The 23,468-nt window shown below is 40.6% G+C and overlaps 1 protein-coding gene across 1 annotated transcript in view; it reads left to right on the forward strand.

Annotated features, from left to right (window-relative positions):
• The window catches only part of COL21A1 (collagen type XXI alpha 1 chain), a 125,084-nt gene that overhangs the window by 81,511 nt on the left and 20,105 nt on the right, over positions 1–23,468 (forward strand). The window contains exons 14-20 of the mRNA XM_081906704.1: positions 1,006–1,059; positions 2,627–2,680; positions 4,092–4,145; positions 4,238–4,291; positions 8,333–8,386; positions 19,978–20,022; positions 20,395–20,448. Coding sequence (XP_081762830.1) covers positions 1,006–1,059; positions 2,627–2,680; positions 4,092–4,145; positions 4,238–4,291; positions 8,333–8,386; positions 19,978–20,022; positions 20,395–20,448 — 369 coding nt within the window. The remainder of the gene's footprint in view (positions 1–1,005; positions 1,060–2,626; positions 2,681–4,091; positions 4,146–4,237; positions 4,292–8,332; positions 8,387–19,977; positions 20,023–20,394; positions 20,449–23,468) is intronic.

The raw sequence follows: 23,468 nt of genomic DNA on the forward strand, positions 1-23,468 counted from the left end.
CGTACTAAAAAGTTACGATCTTGGTGTGTGAGGCTTCTGGGTGTAGCTGCGCTCATGCCAAAGTGGGTGTGATTTTATTGGCTAGATTTCAGCTCTTTTTTTTATAAACATAATTCTACATGTGTGGAAAATTCAGATGCTTCAACTTTCTGACATGTCTTTTTCCTGGAAATGTAGCATACTTTGTATGACATGGAATCCTTCTAACCATCCTTTTATATAGTTCTTGTTCATCTACAGAAGTATGTAAAAAATCATTGACTGAACCAAATTCCAGTGAGCTCTTCAGTGTGCACATAGAGCTCCCAATGATCACATGATTCTCTATAATGTTAAAGGGAACTTAGCATGCATAGTGAAGAGGTATGCTTGGAAATGTCTCCTAACATTTGGGGCAAATGAGGGAACCCATGAGTGTTTGGGCTCCTTCCTAAATATTAGTGCTTCTAGCTGTGCCATGAGCCTTTAAATCAGATGCTTAAATTCTTCATTCCATGTGAGGTAGGCTGCCATTATGATTTAGCTCAATAACACCTGTAAAATTCATGTCTGAACTGAAACTTGAAGTCAGGTTTCCTGAGTTGAACCTCATATCCTTAATCCAATGAGTGGGAGCAACTGTTGGGAGAACTTCTTCCTCAGTGAAGTTTAGTGAAATGATCCCTTCAATTTCTATATCCACAAATGGAGCACAGGATTTTAAGAGGAGAATTTGCATACATCTCTGGTTGCTACCAGATTCAGGCTGCAATTCTCTACCCACTGAATTCAATGGAGCAAAGGTCCTCTTCTCACCTCACAGAGTGTTTGTTGTGGGGGAGGAAGGGAAAGGAGAATGTTAGCCGCTTTGAGACTCCTGAAGGGGAGTGAAAGGCGGGATATCAAATCCAAACTCTTCTTCTTCTTCTTCTCTTCTTGCTCAAGGTGTGGTGCCTTTGGGTGGCTTATGTTCTTCTGCTCTTTTCCTTATCTTGTCTCATGGTTCCTTTTACCTCCTTTTTCTAGGGTGAACGTGGACTTCCAGGTTTCCCTGGATTGCATGGGATGCCAGCATCTAAGGTTCAAACCAAATGCTTCTTGTAAAAATTGGTAGGATGTTAAAAAGTATCAAGGGATGTTGAAAAGCAAAAAATGGTGCCTAGTAGCTTGTTCAATGAAAATGTAAATGGTGCAATTACTTCATCCAAGAACTTTTAGCTTCATTTATTTTCAATTAGTGTAGGCAGGCAGCTATACCTACTTAGGATGATCATCTTTTATCTACTCTTTTCTATCACAGGGGCCGTGACACGGTGCTAAGCAGACAATTCTTTAGTATACACCCCACCCTGGCCAAGGAAACTGGCATTCTCATTTAATTTATCTAGAATGTTTTAAACTATTTTTTAAATACTGTAATTTAAATAGTTTTAACCTGCTCTGGGACCTTATGTTGCAGAAAAGGTAATAAATTGAAAATAATAATAGATGGCATATGAAAAACTATGGCTGTGAGCACATGCAATGCTAATCTATAGTTTAGTGTCATGTGAATGAGCAACACTGTAGTCTCCTGCCCCTCTTTTCCTTCTTTGTAACCAGAAGGATGATTTAGTGATATTTAGATTCACTGGATTAATGTTAGATTTGAACCAGGGGTTTTGTTTTAAAAAGAACTCTGGTAAGTTTTATAGCACATCAGCTCCAAACCATGGTTTACAAAGCGGTCTTGTTAAACTAACCACACTTCATTTGAAACCAGGACCCTTTGCTGGAACATAATGACAAACTGATGTCCTGTGAAACTGAAGGTAGAGGCTAACAAAGTTGGTTTCCTGGCCACACAGGAAGAAGAGAGAAAAGAGGAGTGCAGGGGCTTGATGTTTTGCTTGGGCTTGTCCACAGAACCATGGTTTAGTGTAACATGTACATATGTTGCCCAATGTCAGTTCAAAACCTGTCTTTTGTTATATATTCCTCAGATAGCCTTGTACTTTAGTATACTTCTGATAACCTATGACATGCAATTGTTTGAAATTTTGCTTAGGCATTTGTTTGAAATTTAGCTTTTCTATATTGAACTTGCTATAAATTGTTACCAATGGATTTTCATACAGTGAAAGACCATGGGTTTTCATTTCTCCCTGCCATTCAGTTATTTGGTTGAGGTGCAGAGCTGCTTCCCCAGTACCAGGCATTGCTGCTGTTTACTGGGGCAGTATAGGGACAGAGTAGGGTTGTAGCAAGGTTGGGGCTGTGTTGAGTGCACCAGCAGCAATGCCAGATTGGTTCTGCTGGTATGCCTGAGCAGCTCTAACCTAGCTGCCACCCTGACCTTATCCCACCAAGCAGCAGTGATGTTGGTATTTTAGAGGGCAGCTGTGTGGCACCGTCCCATCATGTGGCCATTCTGACTCCAAGGTGGTGAAGGCAGACTTGCATTCTATAAGGTGGTGGCTTGAACATATATTTGCTGCAGTCTTAGGCGCTGGTTTCCAGGACAGCAAATGTGTATTCAAACCACATCCAAATCACTTAAATTGTTGCCTATCTCACTGATTCCCAATATGTGGGACATCCTGTCCTGAACAATATAAGTTGTTTTCTTAAATCAAAATGATTTCTGTATGCACATTCTTTAATCCAGGGTGACAGGGGACCTAAAGGAGACCAAGGGCTACCAGGAATTTATGGGAAAAAGGCAAGTATAAATTTAATATTTAAAATTGTATTGCTGGTAGAGATGCAGGCAAAGTTCCCTGAGCTCAGCATTGCATACAAGCTTTGGGGTTCAGGAAGGCTTCCAAAGGAGAGCTGAATGTCACTAGCTCCCAAATTCCTTCCTCCCACCTGCCCTGCCAGCTCTCCTTAACCCCACCCCAACTAGCCCCACAATCTTCGCAACATGTTCCTTCCTTCTGTGCTTTGCATAGGGAGAGGGAAGTTCTGTCCCCCTACCCCAGTGCTCTGGCTGCATCTCTTCATGGCTAGCAGGACTTCACCCTGGTGCCCTGCTGTGCTGTGTTCTCTCCTGGTCTTTGCTTTAGAACAATGGTTGCAAATGTGGCATCCACCCAAATGCTTAGAAAGTTGAGGTAATTTTAATCTGCTTTAGTATTTCAACTTTTGTATGTTTTTAAGAATGGTTGTAATTTTTTCTTGCTTTTATTCTTGTACCTTTTTGTGGGCCACTTTGAGGTTTCGGGGGTTGTTGTTGTTACAATCAAACAATGTATAAACTTTGTGAAATGAAATGAAATAAACTCCTATCAGCCTCAGCCAACATCACCAATATTTAGGGGTAATAGGAGTCCAGGAGGATTTGGAAGGCACCATTTTGGCCAGACCTTGGTCTAGAAGACGTTGCCTGAGGCTTTCTTTCCCCTGCAGTGGTTGTGTTCAGTGTAGTCGTAATGCCACAGTCCTGTCAGTGCAAGGATTTTCCCCTCTCTCCTTGTTTCACGTGCCTGCTAAATCTCTTCCCACAACCCACCCAGAGCAGATTTAGGGAGGTGTGGGGTGTGTATGGGGAAAGAGGTTGGAAATTCTTTTGTGTTAGGGCTTACTCTTGTACCAGCACAAAAAGTTGATAAAATACCTCCCTGTGCCTTTCAAACAACCTCCTTCTCTGTTACTGTCCTACGCCTGGAGTACTTGTGGCATGTTTAAATCTCTCATTTTTGTGATTGCTCTGGAATTAGCAGGATGATGGTCCTTTCTCTTGTGATGGAGGGCAGAGTGTGCAATGATGTGTTCCTTTCACCTTTTCTCCCTGGTGACTCCCACCTCAGCCTTGGCAGGAGCTCTGTAGTCTCCAGTGAAAGGCTGCCATGCCTAAAATCACTCCAGATATTCTATACACCAAACACACTCTACATGCCATTCAGCTGTAGAGTGTAAGTGCTCCAGGTTTATGAACAATGGGACAATAATCTATCCTGCCAGGGTCATTCTAGGAACTGATGAGCTGACTTCCCCTCACTGCATGTGTATGGATGTTGTGTCATGGATTAATCACTCTGGAATTGCCTCAGGTCGTGATGACACACTGGCTTACTTTGCTTAAACAATACAGTTGCCTTGCTTATTGCCTTCTTTTATTCTTTTGACAGGGTGCAAAAGGAGAAAGGGGTACAGCAGGGTTTCCTGGAATGCCTGGGAGGCCTGTAAGTTTCATGTTGTTGCTTTCCCTTTTCCTTTTGACTGTTCTCTCCCATTACATAATGTGAATAATAGCATCTTCACTATATTGTCACAGGGAAATCCTGGGAGCAGCGGGAAAGACGGCCTACCTGGAAATCCAGGTTTTAAGGTATTTGAAATATTGAATCTATTTAAATGCAATAGGACAAATATCTTGTACTGAGAATGAACTTGCGTTAAGAGTCTATGAGCTTATGCTTGAGCTCCCTGTGTTTTATTATTTGTTTATTACGATTTTTATCCCATTTTTCAGGTGCATATTTTCTCCCAAAAGAGCTCTCATCAGTCAAACAGGCTTACAGACTAAAAAGACAAGGCAAATAAGGGAAGGGGAGTTAGTGGGGAAAGACAGAGGAGGGAGGTAAATTTGGCAGTGCTGGAATGCATTTGCTTTTCAAGCAGTCATTCCTATTCACATTCCCTATAGTCATTCATATTCTTCCTCTGCTGGTGTTCTGGTTTGGATAGAAGCAACGCAGCTACCCCCAGCAGCTACCCCCAGCGTTTAGTCTTTTGGCCAAAGTCCCCTTCTCTTCACTTCTGCAACCCCAAGGCAATTGGCAGAGGAGAGGATGAAAAGATTTAGCACACATGCCCCATGCAAAGAGCTAGCAAAGATGTCTACCACAAAAAAAAAGAAAAGAAGAAAGGAAGCACAGTATTTACTTAGTCCCAGGAGAGGTTGTCTGGGATCTCCCTTGCTAAGGAAAGCCTTAATGGAGTAGCCTCCCTGGAGTTGGGGAGGAAATTGATTGCAGGCAGGCATGGTTTTTTGCATAAAGCAGCCTGGTTGTTTCATTGCCTGTAGCCAGATGTTATATTAGGGAAGGGGATAGATGCAAAACATTTGTGAAACTTGCTGGGTCCTGTTAACTCCTGCATGCCCAGCTCATTAGTTCTCTTGAGACAGCTTGCACCCATGAGAGAAAGCAAGTAGAATGATCCTACAGGTTGTATGTGGGGGAGGGAAGGGAGCTTGTATTTATTTGAGGGTGTGTGTGCATGCCTGTGTTTCAGTGGTTACCCTGTTGAAGCTGCAGCCTAACCAAAGAGCAATACAACTCAGGACCAGGTTACTTGAGAGGCTGCCTCATCCCTTGAATACACAGTAGGACACTGTGTTCTGCAGGAAAGCTTCCCCTGCTAGTTCCAAAGAGATCAGAGGCCCCTGCATAGTAACTTGGAGAATTTTCAGGGTGGCTGCCCCCGTTTCGTGGAACAGCATTCTGGTTAAGATATGACAGGCACTCACTATTGAACTTTCTGGTCAGGCGATGGCAAACACCCTCTGTTTGCACTTCCTGGAAACAATTGAAGACATTATCTGTGCTGTTTTTAACTATTTTTATGCTGTTTTTATATTGCATACATTGCCTTGAGACATATATGTGGAAGGTAAGGTAAAGGTAAAGGGACCCCTGACCTTTAGGTCCAGTTGTGACCGATTCTGGGGTTGCGGCGCTCATCTCACTTTATTGGTCGAGGGAGCCGGCATACAGCTTCCGGGTCATGTGTCCCGCATGACTAAGCTGCTTCTGGCGAACCAGAGTAGCACACAGAAACTTTGTTTACCTTCCCGCTGGAGTGGTACCTATTTATCTATTTGCACTTTGACGTGCTTTCGAACTGCTAGGTTGGCAGGAGCAGGAACCGAGCAACGGGAGCTCACCCCGTCACGGGGATTCGAACCACCGACCTTCTGATCGGCAAATCCTAGGCTCTGTGGTTTAACGCACAGTGCCACCCATGTCCCTCTGTGGAAGGTAATTAATAACTAATAATAATGAAATGTATGTGAGGAGGACTGAAGTCATATGCAGTTACTTGCATTTCATTTACCTTTTAAATGCTGACATTGGTGCTGCCCCCGTACCAAAGCTTTCTTTGTTGCTGCAGCACAGGCTCTTGTAGTTACCCCTGTTCCTGTAAACTCAACACATGTACAGTCCTCATGGATGCTTTTTCTTCATGGGTGGTGCTGGTTTGGCTGCATAACCAACAGCACTCAGTAGCTGAAGATGAGAAATAGAGGGAATAGGGAGAATGTATTGGATTGTCATCTGAATGGTTTTTCCTGCTGGTGATGTGGGCTCAGTGCATTCTTTTAAAACTGTATGTCTTTATGTTTGAGAAGCATTACATTCTCGAGTCACTCTTTGATAACAGGTAGATACAGAAAAGGAAGAGTTTGCTGCTCATTTTCTTTAAGCTATAAAAGCAGTAGTCTCTTATTTCTGCTGGAGTAAAATGTTGTCAGCTTGCCTTTGAACATCTGCTCTCCATAAAACACCACTTTACTTTGGGCTTTATTGTAATCAAAATCAGAGGATTTTTACAAGCATCTTTGGAGATTTCTGCTGGAGCCTTCCTTATTTTCTTAGAAAAATTCAGAAACAGATTTATTCTTGGAAACAGTAAGAAATACTTTGCTGCACACCAAACCCATCCTTTCTACAATTTGGCCTCTGTGTGGTCACACACATGGGGATCCTCTTCTGTGGAATGATCCAAAATGCAACCCTTCTTTGTGAAATGGGTGAGTTTTTCTCCCCTGTCTCTTTCCATTGATTCTAGAAATGCTGCAAAAAAAAATAGATTCAACCAGCCTCACCCTTCTTACTGCAGACAGATCCACATCAGGCATGATTTGCAAATCTCTGAATCATGGTTGCCGAGTTTCAAAGCTATAGCTAAATCAAGATGTTCCCTATAGTTTCCCCATAACTGCTATGCTTCTTATGACAACAAGTGCTCTATTTTTATCATGCTGGCTCTTTGGTAACTATAGTTAACAAATTATGAACCACAATTGAGATCATGCACTCCCATTCCGCAGCTCCTTCCTCTTGCAGAAGGAAGAACACATCCAGTCCTTAACCACAGCTAAGCAATTAGTCATTCAGCACCAGTGCTAACCATGGTTAAAGCTAGCTAGGATTTCCCCTCACAGTAGTACCTGCAATGTAATTTAAACTGCAGATTTGAATTCTGGGTGAAAGGGAACCGTACAGCCTTAATGTTGGCACTGACAGTGCTTAACCATGGTTTAAGGGGGAGGAGTGTATTTACTTTGGGGATGGGTGAGGGCAGATCACAGCATTTCTGAGACTGGCTCCTGGTTTCTTAATTGTCAGGGAGTCACTGTTAATTTGCACCATCCCTTCTTGTTCAGAGGTGAGTCAAGCTGTGGTTGCAAAGGAAGGATCTCACTTGGTAATTCAAGCTGGGGCTACACTTTTCCTTAAATTCAAGCCACAATTCAGTTTTATCCTCACAACCCTGTCAGTTATGTTTAGTGTGAGAGATGGTGACTGATCCACTCTCAGCTTTGTCGCTGAGTGGGGATTTTAGCATGGGTCTCCTCAGCCCTTGTCCGACAACCTAACCACTGTACCCCAGTCTCCCTTACAATGGATATCAGTGACTTAAGGGCTCTGCAGTATGAACCATCACAGCTAATGAACCATCACAGCTAGCAGACAGAAAGACAGCCAGGCTTTTAACAGGTTCCCTGAAAAGAAGAGGTTTGGCAGCATTATGCCCAGAGTTAGTTTTACTGCCAAGGCTGCCAAGTCAGCCTTTCAAATCAGTTTGTTTAGATTTGAATAAATATGCCGAAGTACGAGCAAGGCAACCTTCTTCCTTCGTTCTCTTGTTCAAAGAAAAATAGTGACTGGTGCAGTCACAATTCCAAAAAATAATGAGGGTTTACATCTAAAGGACCATGTCTGCATATGTGTGTTTCTGAAATTTGAGTAAAGCAGCCACTTGGACTGCATTGGATGCCATTTCCAGAGGGTTCTCTGACATTCAGGAGCAGCTCTTCAGGGTGGGGAGGATGAGAGGCTGTAGTAGGGAGGAGCTTTAAGATATGACTAGTAGTCTGAAGACACCTCTTTGGATCTCGTGCAATGTCTGCAACTCAGATGAGTGCCGGAGGATAACCAAAACAATGGCTTGGGGCAGTGGGAAGAAATGTCATAGCTATTCATGGTGATGTAATACTTTTCCAGCAGATTTTGCTCATTTCCTCTATAATGGCTGAAGAAAGTGCATGTCATTTTATGAAATAAAGCCCTGCACCGAAAGGCAAACGTTTTAACCAATTAATATTTTGAACTAATTTTAACTGTTTGTCATCAATATTAAGGGAGAAGCCGGACAACCAGGTTCTGCAGGACTAGAAGGACGACGGGGAGAGCCTGTAAGTCCACCCCAATGTTTTATACTTTAGTTATATTTTGCACTGATATTTTGTTACAGTTTTGCAGGGGTTCAACATTTTTCTTGGAAATATATGTTTTTAGAGGTCTGGTGTCAAGGAAGTTTGAGTCCAGTTTGCTCTATTATACTGATGAGTAGATCAGGCTTACCCATGAACCAGACCTCCTCAAAATAGTGGCTCACAGGCATACATACATGCTTAGAATCAGGGAACAGTGGGACCTACTTCTGAGTAAATAAACAGAGGTTTGCATTGCATTTCTATGTAGACCTCAGTGTAAGGATCTCACAGTGTGATGAGCAGAGATGGAAGGGATCTGTCATTTTTGGTTCTCTCCATTTCTCATTTTTGCAATCTTAAATTCAGTTCTCCATATTTTGGTAGCAATTTGCAAAAATACATATTTTTTAACCCCCCCACCAGCATTTTTGTGTGAATTTATTTTAACAAGCACATTTTCATGCAGTTTTGTATTTTTGCAAGCAATTTCTCCTAATACAATTCATTTTTTTTATATTATTTTCGCTAATATATTCAAATTTATTCAAATTCAAATTCATATTATTCTGGAAAGTACAAATTCAATAGATTCAGCTTTAAATGTGAACTGAATTGAATCCGCCCCCCATTCCTAGTGATAAGAGAAAGTGGTTCTCTGAATTCACTTGCTGACATACATAACCAGAGTGCACCTGCACTTGGGGAAAAATAAATTCTGAGGCTGCACTTCAAATTAAGATTCTGCCAATGTGAGTGACTTCATAGTTACTAGGATGCATAAACATTGGATGAGCAAGAGAACTGGAATTGCTTCTTCTGATCAGCAGTCTCTGTGTCCTAGATAATGACTACTAAATATATAACAAAAAAGTTGAATTAACTGTATTGCCCACTCCGCCTATAATTCAAAATGATATATGTGTTTAAATGTTAGGTTGTTTCAAACACTTAGATTTACAGTTATTCTTGGGAATGAACATCAGAGAAATTATTATGTAGTTACAGTGGTCTGAAACTAGTGTACAGTGAGGATAAAAACTGGGTCAGTAGAAACATATGATACCTTTCCATGTCCAAAATCTCTGCTAGTAGGAGATGCTTGAGGAACATGCCTGGACCGCTGTCTGCATTTTTGTTCATTGTGCTGACTTCAGCCATGTTTGGTGCCAGGAAAATCAGTGTTTGTATTCCCTATAAACAAACAATGTTATTCTTCTGCCAGTGAAATTTGGATGCAAATTGTTTAAGTCCTTCTTAAAATTTAGGTCTGTGTTTTATTATCCACTAGTCCCTTTGAGTCTGTTAAAAGGTAGAATACAAATCCAAAAATATAACCAGGTAGGTAAGTTGCCATGTGATTTTCAGATCTTCTTTCTTATATTTGAACTTGCAAAATAACAGATGCATTGGAATACAATTTCTCGTAAGTGGAAACTATGGTTTCTCACTACATGAATGTGCATTCCTCCTCTTGGATGCATGCAAGGCGGAGACCAGAGGCTTTCATTTCCACAGTTCTCTGTGACATCTAAAACTGAACTGTGGTTAATGAGAACAAGCCTGGACCTAACCATTGCTTTCCATTATGTCTGAACTGGGCCTGTGATTTGTTCATTATTATGCTTGATGGTAAAAGACTAAATATTTTAGTAATCTGAGAAACAGTGATGTGTGTGATCTGGACAGAAATTAGTGTTCCGGAATATGATGGTAAAGCCCAACAACCAAGGATATGCATTTGAGTGGGTCACACAGTATATTTTTTAATCAAGTAAACCTCAAAATATATCCAGAGGCAGACTTTGGAATTTTAAGGCCCACGGGATATCCCATGATACATTCAGTCCATTAATCACTTGATCTGCTGAGAGTTTCTCTAGGGAAATATGCTTTGCATATGGTTAGAAATGGACAGGTTATCTATTTCTGATCCATTTCAGTTTCATGTATGTTCATTGATAACTCAATTCTTGTTTTCCCATGAATCGATGAGCTTTTTTTAAAACAACACAAACCCTCACATAATTCCTAATAAATATTCATTAATTTCAGCTGTTCAGTGTTAGCCAAAGACATTACCTTATTAAGACAAGACTGATTACAGCTTGTCATTGAGTCTAGCCATCTCATTCAACTGAAGTCAGAATGGGTGCAGCACTTGTTCTGGATCGGGAACCTCGTAAATTCTATTTAGAAAGGGTGGCAGATGTTAAAAAGAAGAGACATCCATCCTTATATCATTCTAGCTGTCCTCAAGAATGTAGGGCTACTCTACAAAGATGGCTTAAAAGTAGCGGGTGATGTTTCGCTACCTTGAGTTACTGTGAATTCCTTGAGAAAATTGTATCCCATGGTAGCTTTCTTGGATTGATATACCCCTTGGAGGAGTTCTGTAGAGGAGCAACCTGGGTATCTTTTTGCATGTTCACTGAAACCCTGTTCATGCATTTTTGCATGGACTTGTACAGAGAGTCCAATCTCCAACTTCTTTGGTTACAGCAGCTTTACCCCCAACCACCCAGGGTTCCAAACCATGAAGGGATATCTAAATGTATTCAGCTGAATGCACCTAGATTCCCTTTTCAAACCTTCCTGCTCTACACATGAATGCACGGGTGGAGCCAGCATGCACTGGGTCTCTCAACATGGTGAATCCTTTTTCCTCCATGAGTGCAGCCTTTAGGGAAGCTAATTCCTTGATATTTGCCCAGACCCAGAGTATAAGCTTGATGAGCGTTTTTTTTTTTTTTTAATTTAAAGGGTGATTGCAACAAATACTTAAACAATCTTAGCTGTGATCATTTGGAATGATTAATGTTTTCATTTTTCAGACAAACCTAATGGCTATGAATTCAACAGAGAGTTAGGAGCTCCTAATCTCATTGATTGTGCTCAGTTATTCTGTTACACTAGGAATGTATTTCGTAATTCTTTTGGCAAGGAATTTGTTTTACAACATATATGTAGCTCTGAACTTCCTATGCACTGGAATAATTTATAGGGAGAGAAAGAAAGGAAGAGAAAGAAAAGGTGCTGTGTCTGGTTTTCAGGAAGCAAATGGAGATGAAAGAGAATATAACTTTTTTACACAATTTTATATTTTAAAAATACGTAATGCATGCTGTGGGCTTCTTTTAAAATCTGGTTTCTTCTCACTTAATTTCCTTTTTGAATGCACTTCTAATTCTATTTGTGATTATTTTACTGTAGTCAAATGTTTTATCTAGCCAGGCATTGCATAATTTTACTTGACTTTCTTCTCTTTTCTTTTACGTTCCTAGTTGTTTCCACATGTATAAGATGTTTGAGAATGATGCAGTCTAGCCATAAATGAGGAATAGAAGCCCACTCAGCCAAAGCACTGCATGGTTTCTTTGGAATGCTTTCCAGCTACTTCTGTCTTGTCTCAGCTTCCTGCCTCCTTTGTCTTTTTCCTCAAGCCTACCCTAACTTCACTTGCTCCTTCTCTTGCCTTTTCTGCATCCTTCCTTCAATCTTCTCTCTGGCCTTTCCCATTACATTAGCTTCTCTTTGTTTTCTCAGTGGTCCTCCTGCTCCTGTGTGGGGTTTAAATTGCAAATGTGTGTATGTGTATGCACATACGCACAGAGGGACGAAGCCTCCACTAAACACTATATGCCTCTCTTTCCTATGCACAAATCTGCTCATAATTGCAGACAGCACAGTGTGGCTAATGGTAGCCACATTTAAAGCCATATGGTGGAATTAAAAGCATGTTACCTGAGGGTAACTCTTCAGAATTGAATCCAGTGTCTTGTTCCACTCATGAATGGGGCTCTCCTGTCTTCTGCACCATCCATTCTCTGTGAATCTGCTCCGATGTGTCCCCCAATCATCTAAAGCAGATGTTGGGGGGGGGGGCTTATAGGGAGGGCATGGGGGTAGGAGAGGAAGAGGAAGTCCAGAAGTGCGAATGGAATTCCATTGGATACAATGCTAAGACTGCTGGGCCATTGGTTGGACTGTGCCCAAGTTTTTTTAATGGCTAATTCTTCCAATGCAGAAGAGAATTGAGTAAGAAAGTTTGAAGAGCAGTAGACTAGACATGTCATCAATAGTAGTGATAGCAGATGAAGGGATTGGTGTTAAGATATAGCTAACAACAAGAGCAGGTATGGTGGTCTGAGTACTAGCCAAGGAAAGATTTTAAGGATATTTATTTTCTCCGAAGACTCTTTAAGTTTTGAACAGAGATCAGATACATAAAATGGCACGTTTGAGTTTCTGTTTAAAAGTAGTGTTTATCCCTGTTGCTCTTGCAGAAAACTTCTGTACAGAGAAAAGAAAGATATATTGGAGATGTGTGTCCTGTTGAATAGGGTTAATTCTACAAAGGACTTCCCCAATGGCTATTTTCCCCTTAAGCCAGTGAATCATGAATTATTCCATACAATTTATTCTAACACTCCCAGAGAGTGGCACTTTTCCCATTTGTAGTGCTTCCAAAGATCCTGTTTCCCTTGGTGGTTTAACAATTGCATGAAAAATCTGTTTTGTATTAGCGTTTGATTAGAGACAGGCATTCCTTATCATTTCAGTTAATGCAACCCTTGCAAAATTTGTATTTTTTAATGACACGGATTGAATTTAACAAGTTTTGTGGCAAGGCCTAAAAGATAGGCCTGATCTTTTGATCACCCAGAAATATTACCCTGACAATTAAGGTAACGTCTGCCTTTCCAATCAACCGCATACAGTACATTGGCTGTTAACTTACTTGGGCTATGAATCTGTGTGTTGCATGTAAAGAATTCGTTTAGTGGCTTTCTAAAACAATTCCAGAACTCAGGATGGTTTAAGTGTGAAGCAAACTCTTAAAAGGGGTTTTGAATGCCTTTCTTGAACATCTTCCTTTGGGCCCAAGCCAGCCCTGTCACTTAAAATGAATGCAAGTTAGGAAAGAGAGTAAACTATACCCGGAAAGCAAAGGAAAATCCCAATTTTGTAGGCCCTTCTGGGGTTGAACAGACATTAAGTAGCCTTTGCAGCTGCTGGTAAGTGGTATTTGAATAGGAAAACAAGGCTGATGGGAAACTACTTTTATTTTAGCAGCCTCTAAATTGTGCAGGGCATTTCTCAATGTTCCATATATTAATCATTAACTTTACTATGCTTGCTTCGGAGATTCACCCAGATATTCCAGATGTGTCATTTATTGGTGAGTCATAGGAAAGTGGCTGAATTCAGAGAGGCTTGATCCAGATACCTCTCTAACTGGGGCTGCTCTGCCAAAAAAACTTAGGATAAAGCCTAATTCCCATAGGTGATAGTAGGCTGCAGCATTTCTTCTGCTCGTTTCCAGGGCTTGCTTCATTCTGCCTTCTTGCCATCTTATTTGCCCTTATCAGAGATAGTCAAGTTGGTGCCCTCCAGATGTTGGACTACAATCTGCCACAACCAATGTTGGCAGTGGTTGTAGTTTCCTACCATCTGGAGGGGCGCCATATTGGCTTCAGAACAAATGCCAGATGTGTATTGTTCAAGAACGAGTGACTGAATGCCTTGCCTTGTGCCCATGTGAAACTCCCTTCAGGAGATAATCCCCTCTCTAAGGCAACCTTTGTCAGGCCTCCAATAGAGCTATTTCTCAAATTCCCACAGGCGGCCCATGTGCCACCTGCACGCACAAATCTGTGGATTTAGGACACTGATCAAACACTGATATTAGAAGTGGAACAGAACAAGACATTTCTGACCTGCTCCTAAAATTATTAGGTACCAATAATTTCAACAACTACAATATAGATAAATGACGATCCTTTACTAGGGGTAGAGTTGGCACACCAGTCAGTTGACCTGTCAAATATAATTTGGCTGTGGCCACCCACTGTTAAGAATTCAATGAAGCCAAGAATACTATGTGTAGGTGGTGGTGGACTAGCTTTCACAAGCATCTCTATGGTGTCATTAGTTAGCAAGGGCAGGAGTGAGACTAGTTTGTGTCCAGGAACTGTGGCTGGTGGTGCCATACCAAGCATGGCAGCATGGCAAAGGTTCTACTGGGGCTTTGCTTTTACCTCAGGCATCTCCACAAACAAGCACAGAAACAGTCACCACTGGAAAGGTCACACTCGCAAGGGCCACCCATACTGTTTTGAATCTGACTTCTATTTATTTAAATAACTGTTATCCCTAGTTTTATTTCTGTTTAAAGTTCTTCTTTAAAATAAACAGTTGTAACTATAGGCTGACCTGGATATTCCTCAATAAAAGTCAAATAGAGCAGCTGTTGAGTACACTGTTTGTATTTACAGAAACATTTACCTAACATTTCTAGTAATTCATTCTGATTTTTTCGAAACTTGGTTTCATCGTTTCACAGTAGCTGCTAATTAGATTTTTTTAAAAAATAGCATCAGTATAAAAACTGTTGGTGGTTGAAGTATCTCTGCTTGTTTTATTCTTGTAATGTTCATGCTTTAAAAATACTGGTTCATTATTTGATAATGGGCCAGTCAAATATCCAATACTACATAGGGATTATTCATTTAACCTACACAGTTTTAGGTGGGAGGCGGGGTAGGAAGAGGGAAGAGCCCCCTGTTGCAGGATCATGTCCATCACTGGATCTCTCTACCCATTTTCTCAGTGTCTTTCACAACCCGTTTAAGGCTCACCCCACAGTTTGAGAGCTCATGCTATGTTTGAAACTTTCATTGTTGATCATCTTGCCAAATGTTCCATAGTCTGGTTATTCTCCTGCCAGCCTTCTGTGTATCAAGGAAGAGATATTGTGTAACTAGGAAATTTAATTTTGAAGGAAAAAGTAAATGTGTCTGGCCTGTTAATAAAATCCATCCAGATGATGACTGATTCTTCCATCACTTGTTCTTCATACAAATGTTTATACCAACAGCATCAGCCTTCTTTGCGCATTATCCAAATGGGGATATTGAGGAGGGCAGTGGGAACAAACATATTGGTTTTGCCCCCTTCCACCTTGCATCTTTGTTAGTTACTGAATCATGGAAGATACGTAACTATAGGCAGGCGGGGAGCTGGTTGTATCCATGGAAGATTCCTACACATTTTGGAACATTCCACAAACTGGAATTATGAAAGTGGGATGGAGGGGTCAGAGGTATTGTCCCTGGTGAGTCTCTTCATGTCTTTACTTCTCCACTTGGATACTTCCTTAAGTGGGCTACATAGAAGATTCAAAAAGGACAACTTGTTTCGCGGTGTGTGTGTTACCTCACTTTTTGAAGGTTAATTTCACTATTTTGCTGTTGCTGCTGGTGACCCCGCATTTATCCAAAACCAGCTATCAGAATTACAATAATTCCTCAGAAAACTAAAGCTAATGAATGAATGAAAAACACTTGGGTTTAAGCCTATTGGCTATGACCCCACCTAAAATCAAAATAATGTAAGTCACGTTTAATACCATGTTGTGGTGTTCATGGATTACAGGATCAATTTTGGGAGAATGTTGGAACTATGAAAAACCTTGAATTAAGAAAATGAAAAATCTCTGTTGTTGCTCTTTTTGTCCATGTAGTGGTGAATCAGCCAGAAAATACTTATGGATTAATTTACAAAGTGTTGCCTGGGCCTCATTTTTTAGAACATCTCACTTGGGTTTGTTCAGTCTTCACTGGCTACCAGATAATTTGTGAATTCAGTTCATGGCACTGGCTTTTAAATTTAATGCTCTGGTTTGAGTCCAAGCTTTTTTTGAAGGAACTCCTTTTTCCTCATGAGCCTGCCAAGACCCTGCCTGCTCCTTTGCCACCAGAAACCTGGTCTCTTAAAATGCAGAACAGAGAATTTTTGGTTGTGGAACCCAGATTGTGGATCTTCTTGCCCAGGAGCAGATGGCATGGTGGAGCTGTGCTGCTCTCCTGACCTCCCTCTGGCACAGTCACTGCTGCATCTGGCAGGAGCACTGAGTTGGCTTGATTGGCAGTTTTGCACTGTGCCAGCCTTGCCATTGCCTCTGCCCTCTGCCCTCTGCCTGGTATGCTGCAGTGAATTAGCCAGAGGACAGTCAGATGGGCAGCACAGTTCCACCCCACTGTCCACTGTTGTCCTTACCTCAGCAGGTCCTGATTGGCTTTTTGCGATTATGTTAAGAACTTGTTTTTCATTTTTGCCAAGCCTTGGGTTGGTTTAAGATTTTCATCCACGGCTACTGTTAGTTATTTTTAGTTGTTTTTGGTTTAAAGGTCTGTTTCTGTTTATTATTTTCACATTGTGTTACATTTTTAAACTTGGTTATGAGGTGCTTTGGGGCCCTATGGAGGGCTGAAAGGCAGGATATATTTTGTTGAAGAAAAATATAAATTAAAAATGTACAATGGGGGAGAAATGGAGAGTCCTGGGCCCTTCAGTATAACATGCAGATGGGCCTGTTGATGTACTGTTGTTGGTCATGTTTATTTGTACTGTATCAGTCATGCTCTCTGTAAGAATAATTGCTGTAGCATTGATTCTGTGTTTGCTTACCATACACCCCCCCCAATATTACCACCACGTTCCTACAACTGATGAAGTGGACTCTAGTCCATGAAAGCTTGTTCCATAATACAGTTTGTTAGCCTTTAATGTGCCACATGGCTTTTGTTGATTTTTGTTTACTTTTTACTTTTTATTTTTTACTTTGGTCTGAAGTGCATTTTAGTTTTCTTTTCTTTCCCTGGCAAAGGCAGCTAGACAAAATGTGTTTTCACCTTACTTAGCTCAATTCATGGGCATGAAGCCCAGTTGCTATTGTATTTGGAAGAGTCAACATCAAGAAATTCTGCACCACGCCGAGATTTCTTGAATTGCTGGAGTTCCCAGCTTCAATTTATATTTCGAACTCATAGTTTCATATAATGCTTTGCAGCACCTCTCTGCAGTAATTGGTTTGTTTGTTTATATTTAGCCTGCAACATTTCGGGTGGAATTCAGTGTTGCACTGTTCCATTCGTTACACCTGTGCAAACATTCTAGCTTGCCAGATGGAATGATAGCTCTCCTTCCCCCACTATGTTCTGGGGGGTGCTCTCAAAAAAGCCAATTTGGGGGGGGGACGGGACCCAGAGGTCCATGCACAGGGCTTCTGCTGATGGGCTGCTTAGGTCAAACTCTGCCTTTTGCATTTGGGTCCAGTCCAGAAAGGATAGCCTGTTCAAAGAACCAGTTTGCCATTCCAGATTGAACCTTCGTATACATTACTGTGCTTGACATGCTGAAAAGTCCACAACTCAGCACTAGGGTATGTGTATGTTAATCACTCTGGTTTAGTTTCCATCCATACAATAGACACAGTAGTGACCTGCCTCACAGGGTTGTGAGGGTCAACACAATAGAAACTGGGAAATGCTTTGCAAATTTGCTCTAGAAACGATTCTCAATGCTTGTAGCATTCTATCCATGTTGCCAATATATAACAACACAGATATTTGAACCTCCCCCCCCCCAAAAAAAAGTTGTGCTGTTGACGGTGTAGGTCTTTGCTCATGTTGTTCCATAGCCAAATGTCAAAACTCTCACTAGTAGCGTCATTCCAATCCTGTTAGGTCTTGCTACTAACTTCTGAATACAGTGCTTCTTGCTGCTGAGGTTGGTGAGGCTTGCTCCCTCTTCAGTGTGCTTAAAATTACAAAACAAATTTCCTTCCAGTAGCACCTTAAAGACCAACTAAGTTAGTTCTTGGTATGAGCTTTCGTGTGCATGCACACTTCATGCACACGAAAGCTCATACCAAGAACTAACTTAGTTGGTCTTTAAGGTGCTACTGGAAGGAAATTTGTTTTGTTTTGACTATAGCAGACCAACACGGCTACCTATCTGTAACTTAAAATTACAGACATTTGAAAAGCCATTTCCCTCAGTGTTTTTATAATTACCACCTAATGGGATAGGCTATGTCCAGGTCACAAGATCCCTTCCAGTACAGGACAATTCTTGGCAAGCAGGTCACGTGACACGTTCACAACAAGCAGGATCAGTTTTGCGTGTTGTCATTTCAACAGGGCTTTGCGCTAATGATGGCAGCTTCCGCTTGTCAGTCAGTCAGTTTTATTGCACATAGCCAAAGGCTGCCACAATGTACATGGAATCATCCAACAATTAAAAGAAAATCTACTGGATTGATACAGAAAACTTAAAACATTTATATTATCAAGACGTTACCTACTCTAAACAGAGCTATAAAAGTACCTTAATATACAGGTTAAGACAATAAACAATAAAATTTATAGGCTAAAATTATCACATGGCTGCTAATATATTAAAAAATAGTGTTAATTAATACAATGTACAATTATATTCAGAGTTTGGTGATAAAGCTAGAATATAGCTTGATGTAGATAGGGTCAAATAAATTCATCTCCTTTACAGTTGGTGGCTACCTTGGCTATATAATTTGCTCTAATTTTCCTAGCGGCAGTTGCAAAGAGTGTTACACACCAGGTCACATACTTATCTGTGTCTGCAAGGAGATATAAAACAAGCCATGTGACCGGCTCACTTGTGGCCTGATCCAAATTATGGTAGCTGCCATGTGTCTTGGTGGTCATTTGAATGAGTCACTAGAAATAGAGTGTGGGGAGATAGTTCAGGGCAATATTGCCAAACCAAAAAGAAGCATTATAATCAGGTAGTAGAGACACTGAGTACTTTTCTCAGTATTCCCCTGCCAGTGTTCCTTGGTGTAGGAGGGAAGGGTCACAACGCATCCCCCAGCTACAGTGGGGGTGGGAAATGGGAATGAAAATGAAAATCCTCACAGGAACAAGACAGGAATAACTGTCTTGTTTCTCAGAAATTTTCCAAATAGAAAAGTAAAAGATGACTAACCTAGCCACAGATAAACCAGCTGTTTTTTAGATTTATTTTTTTAAAAAATATATTCTCCTCCAGGCCAGTATTTCAAAAAATGAAAAGGAAGTTTCATACAGAAAAACAAGGAGCTTACTAGTAGTGGGCTTTCTGAAACCAAGAAAACAAACAAAATGCCATATACACAGAGATAAAACATTTCATAAAATAAAATCCAATATAGCATTTGATAGAAGTGATATTTAATGCCAAAGGACTGAACCAATTTTAAAGTGGGTAGTACAACTTGATAGATTAGAAGCAGAAGATACAAACTGTTCAGCAAAGTAAAGTCCAGGCAAGAATATTAATACACCTGAAGTTGGTGATGTGGAAATTAGAGATTTCAAATGCTATATTCTATATGCATTGTCAATCATTCTGGGCTGCTTCGTATGTACACAGTTCAAGAATCTTGTCAATTCATTGAGTGAGTGTGTAACCTGCCTTCTCATCATAAGGAGCAATGTGCAAAGTTGTCAGGATGCACAAGTTTATGATCAAGTGTGATTTTTCTGCTTGAAAATTGTGATGGACTAAGCAAATTTTGGGGTGCATACACACACAAATGTATCTTGCACCTCATGTTGCCTCATATGCATGTTGGAAGGTACGTGCTTGCCTGTTTCCATACCCGTATCTATGGGAACCCTGCACAGTAAATGTGTAAGCAGCCCTAAGTGACAACCTTAAATAATGTTGCTTCATTAACTTTCAAAATGTTTCAACTTCTTTTCAAGGGAATGCCTGGGATCCCTGGAGTTCAAGGAATAAAGGGAGAAAAGGTATTCATAAAGATATAAAATTATAATACAGCAATTTTTACACACACACACGCACACAAACACACATATATTCTGTGACTGCATAAACTCTTTGGGTGGGGTCCCTGATGCCCCTTTCACTGATGGAAGACATCTGTCAATGGATGGGGAGGGCGAGATCCCTGAAACAGCAGGCAAGGTGTTGGGGGGAGGAGAGATTGTGCTGATATAACAGTCTGAATTCTAGCTCTTACCAGGGATGCAGTCTAGTTTATATCCTTTAGTTTTAAAAGGTAATCATGGGTTGTCACTGGTGTAGATGTAAAATGGGGTATTCTTTGGAATTCATATTACAAATACTGAATTTATTTGAAATTTGTTCTTGCATTTTAGGGTGAAATTGGACCACCAGGACATGAAGGAACTAAAGGATCACCAGGGACACCTGTATGTCTGTGGTATTGTATTTTAACAGTTTTTTTTAAATTAAAAAATAGAATTATGGAATCAATAAGTTCATAAGACTGAATTAAGCAAAGGGACAAATGTACAGTATGGACTTGATAATTAAATCGACTTTGTTGATCGTATTATTACTGCAGAAAATACAAACAATATTCAGTTTGTTAAAAAAAAAAGTCAAGTGTTACAGTCCATTGAATATAACTGCACTAAATCAAGCCTCAAGAATTAGAAACTTTAGGTCAATACTGTAAGCACACCATTCTGAATTGTATTAAATTTACGGTGAGTATTGTGTGTAAACTTCCCCTAAAAAGGGTAAGCTGTCTGGTATCCCAAAGATCCTTTGAAAGGCTTGCGTGTGAGCTTTCAAGAGGACAAATGTCACCCATTTATTTGGGAACTTGAAAGCGATTGTTTCCAGTTTATTAAGCTCTTTTATAACTACGAGGCGCCTCTGTTCTGATCTGGTAATAACTTCCACAAATGATCTCTTTTCCAGAGTGGATGGTATTAATTTTCAGCAGATGCTAGGCCTCATCAGTATAGTTCAGAACTGATGGCAAGTGGTGCATCTTTCATTTTGTTGGTGGAGATGGTTTTGGAGGAGCTGGAGCTTTAGTCAGCTTTACAACTTGTGAATATGACTTCTGTTTGAATTACTCATACGAGAGACTTAATCAGCTGAAACCTTGATATATATAATATGGCACTAAGAGATTGCTGTTGCGAGTATTGGAGACAGTGGCCTGGCGCAGACATCTTGCTGGCCACCTCCCAGCCTTGGTCAGCAGATGGAGCTGGGAAGCGTGCTGTGTGTGTGTTTATATGCTCTCTCTTCCGCTTGAAAATCACTCCAAGTCTTCTTTGCTTAGAGTTACCGTATTTTTCGCTCTATAAGATGCACCAGACCACAAGACGCACCTAGTTTTTGGAGGAGGAAAACAAGAAAAAATATATTCTGCATCTCAGAAGCCAGAACAGCAAGAGGGATTGCTGCGCAGTGAAAGCAGCAATCCTTCTTGCTGTTCTGGCTTCTGGGATAGCTGCACAGCCTGCATTCGCTCCATAAGACGCACACACATTTCCCCTTACTTTTTAGGAGGGAAAAAGTGAGTCTTATAGAGCAAAAAATACGGTATATTGTTATGCATTATATTTGCACTGCTCCTAGCTCTCACCGGGGATGCTGTCTACTTTATATCCTTTAGTTTTAAAAGGTAATTGTGGGTTGGAGCTGGTGTAGATGTAAGGAGGAGAAAATTCATGAAAGAAGAGGGGCAGGAGAGCAAGCTTGTGAGCTTGTGGCATGCTCCTAATCTCCTCAGGTTGCTAGCATTAACTCTGCACCAAGCCAATAAGGAAGCCAAATGGAGTGTAGGCTATTGTGTGTGCTCTGGAGCACAAACAGGAACTTTGCATCAGAATGACAAAATTAGTTCACACGTGGATTGGAATTAAATTCTGCTCACAAGTGTGGAAAGCTATGAGAAACAACCCAAGGCTTGCAAATTTATCCATCCATCCATTCATCCTGCAACTCTTTCCATATAACATTGTCCATGCATGTTGCAGCAACTTGCCTGTCAACCTTTATTTTCCTGGAGAAAAATAGGAACAGTTTTCAGTAGTAAATAACGTTGAAGTCATGTATGTAGGCTGTTATGAGTTGGTGGAGGGTGGCAGACCCCTCTAATCTCTGGATCCAACAAAGGTTAAAAGCTAATCAAGACTTCTAATTCTGGGAAATAGCCAAGCTAGCTTCCTGGTGAGGTGATGGGGGATTAAGGGGCTTGGTGCAAGAAGGGAGATGCGTGGGGGCCCTTTCCTCAACAGATGAAGTCAGCTGCAAAATTTAAAGTAGCAGTGATGTGAGCCAGTGGAAAGGCAGTAAAGTCAGAGAGCAATGTTTGATGTCTGTTTGAATCCAAGGCTGTGGCAGTGGGAGATGCTGTGAACCCCTCCATCGCAGGCTCAGGTTGTATTAATGCATAAATAAGCCAAATATCATAGAGACACTCTGCCATGCCTTATTCCCAAAGGAAACACAAACCCTGGGTAAGCTGCTGGAAACAATCCCTGGAATCTCACAGTGCTTGGAGATTGGGGTAGCATGCAACATGGACCTTAAATATCCCACAAGTTTTATATTATTTTTTTATTGTTAGTAATTGCTGTCTGAAAGCTTTGATCTGCCCTGTGCTGTTTTGTTCCAATATAATTTCTATTTTCCTAATGTCTTAACTGACAGCTATTCTGGTTCCTATAATTTTGTGGGATTCATTTCCTGGAGGATTCATTACTATTTTTATTACCAATTTAATTACTGAACCATTTCATTTAATTACCAGTTTATTCCCATTTTATTCTGTCTCTATTTCCCTTTTAAACATAGATGTACTCTCAATGCATGGAATATTTGAATATTGTGAGTGCCACAAAGGAAAATTGACCAAAATATAGAGTTGGTTTTTCCTTCTATTAGTCACACAGTTTGTTCCAGAAAAGAACAGATGGAAATCCTGTTGACAGTTTATATGTAATACATTAGGGAAATTCAGTAATAAATTATTATTAAGTAACAATTATCCTCATTATGGTTGCCAGTTTCAATAATTTATTGATTTATCTGCCACAATATTGGAAAAGGAAGCAGTGATGGCTAAATTATTTTGTTTTTACTCAAGTGGAAGCCTTACATATGAAATCTATTAAGTGATGAAACAACAATTTAATACATTTTATCTTATTTATTAAATTGTTGTTTCATCACTTAAGATTTCATATGTAAGGTTTCCACATACTCTGCAAGTAAAAGGTTTTTAGTAAAGTAGAACTTTCTCTTTAAAAAGTATAGAGAGCTACCTCTTATGAACTTGCAAAACTCACAGGGAGATCCTTATTTCAATTCCTTGTACTTCAGTTGTGTGATAGAAGGCAGAAGTGCTCAACACCTACTTAGCCACTGTCTTGACCCAAAAGGAAAGTAGTGCCCAGCCTGGGGA

The sequence above is a fragment of the Podarcis melisellensis genome, assembly GCF_964234715.1.
Source record: "Podarcis melisellensis genome assembly, chromosome: 3".
NCBI lineage: Eukaryota > Metazoa > Chordata > Lepidosauria > Squamata > Lacertidae > Podarcis > Podarcis melisellensis.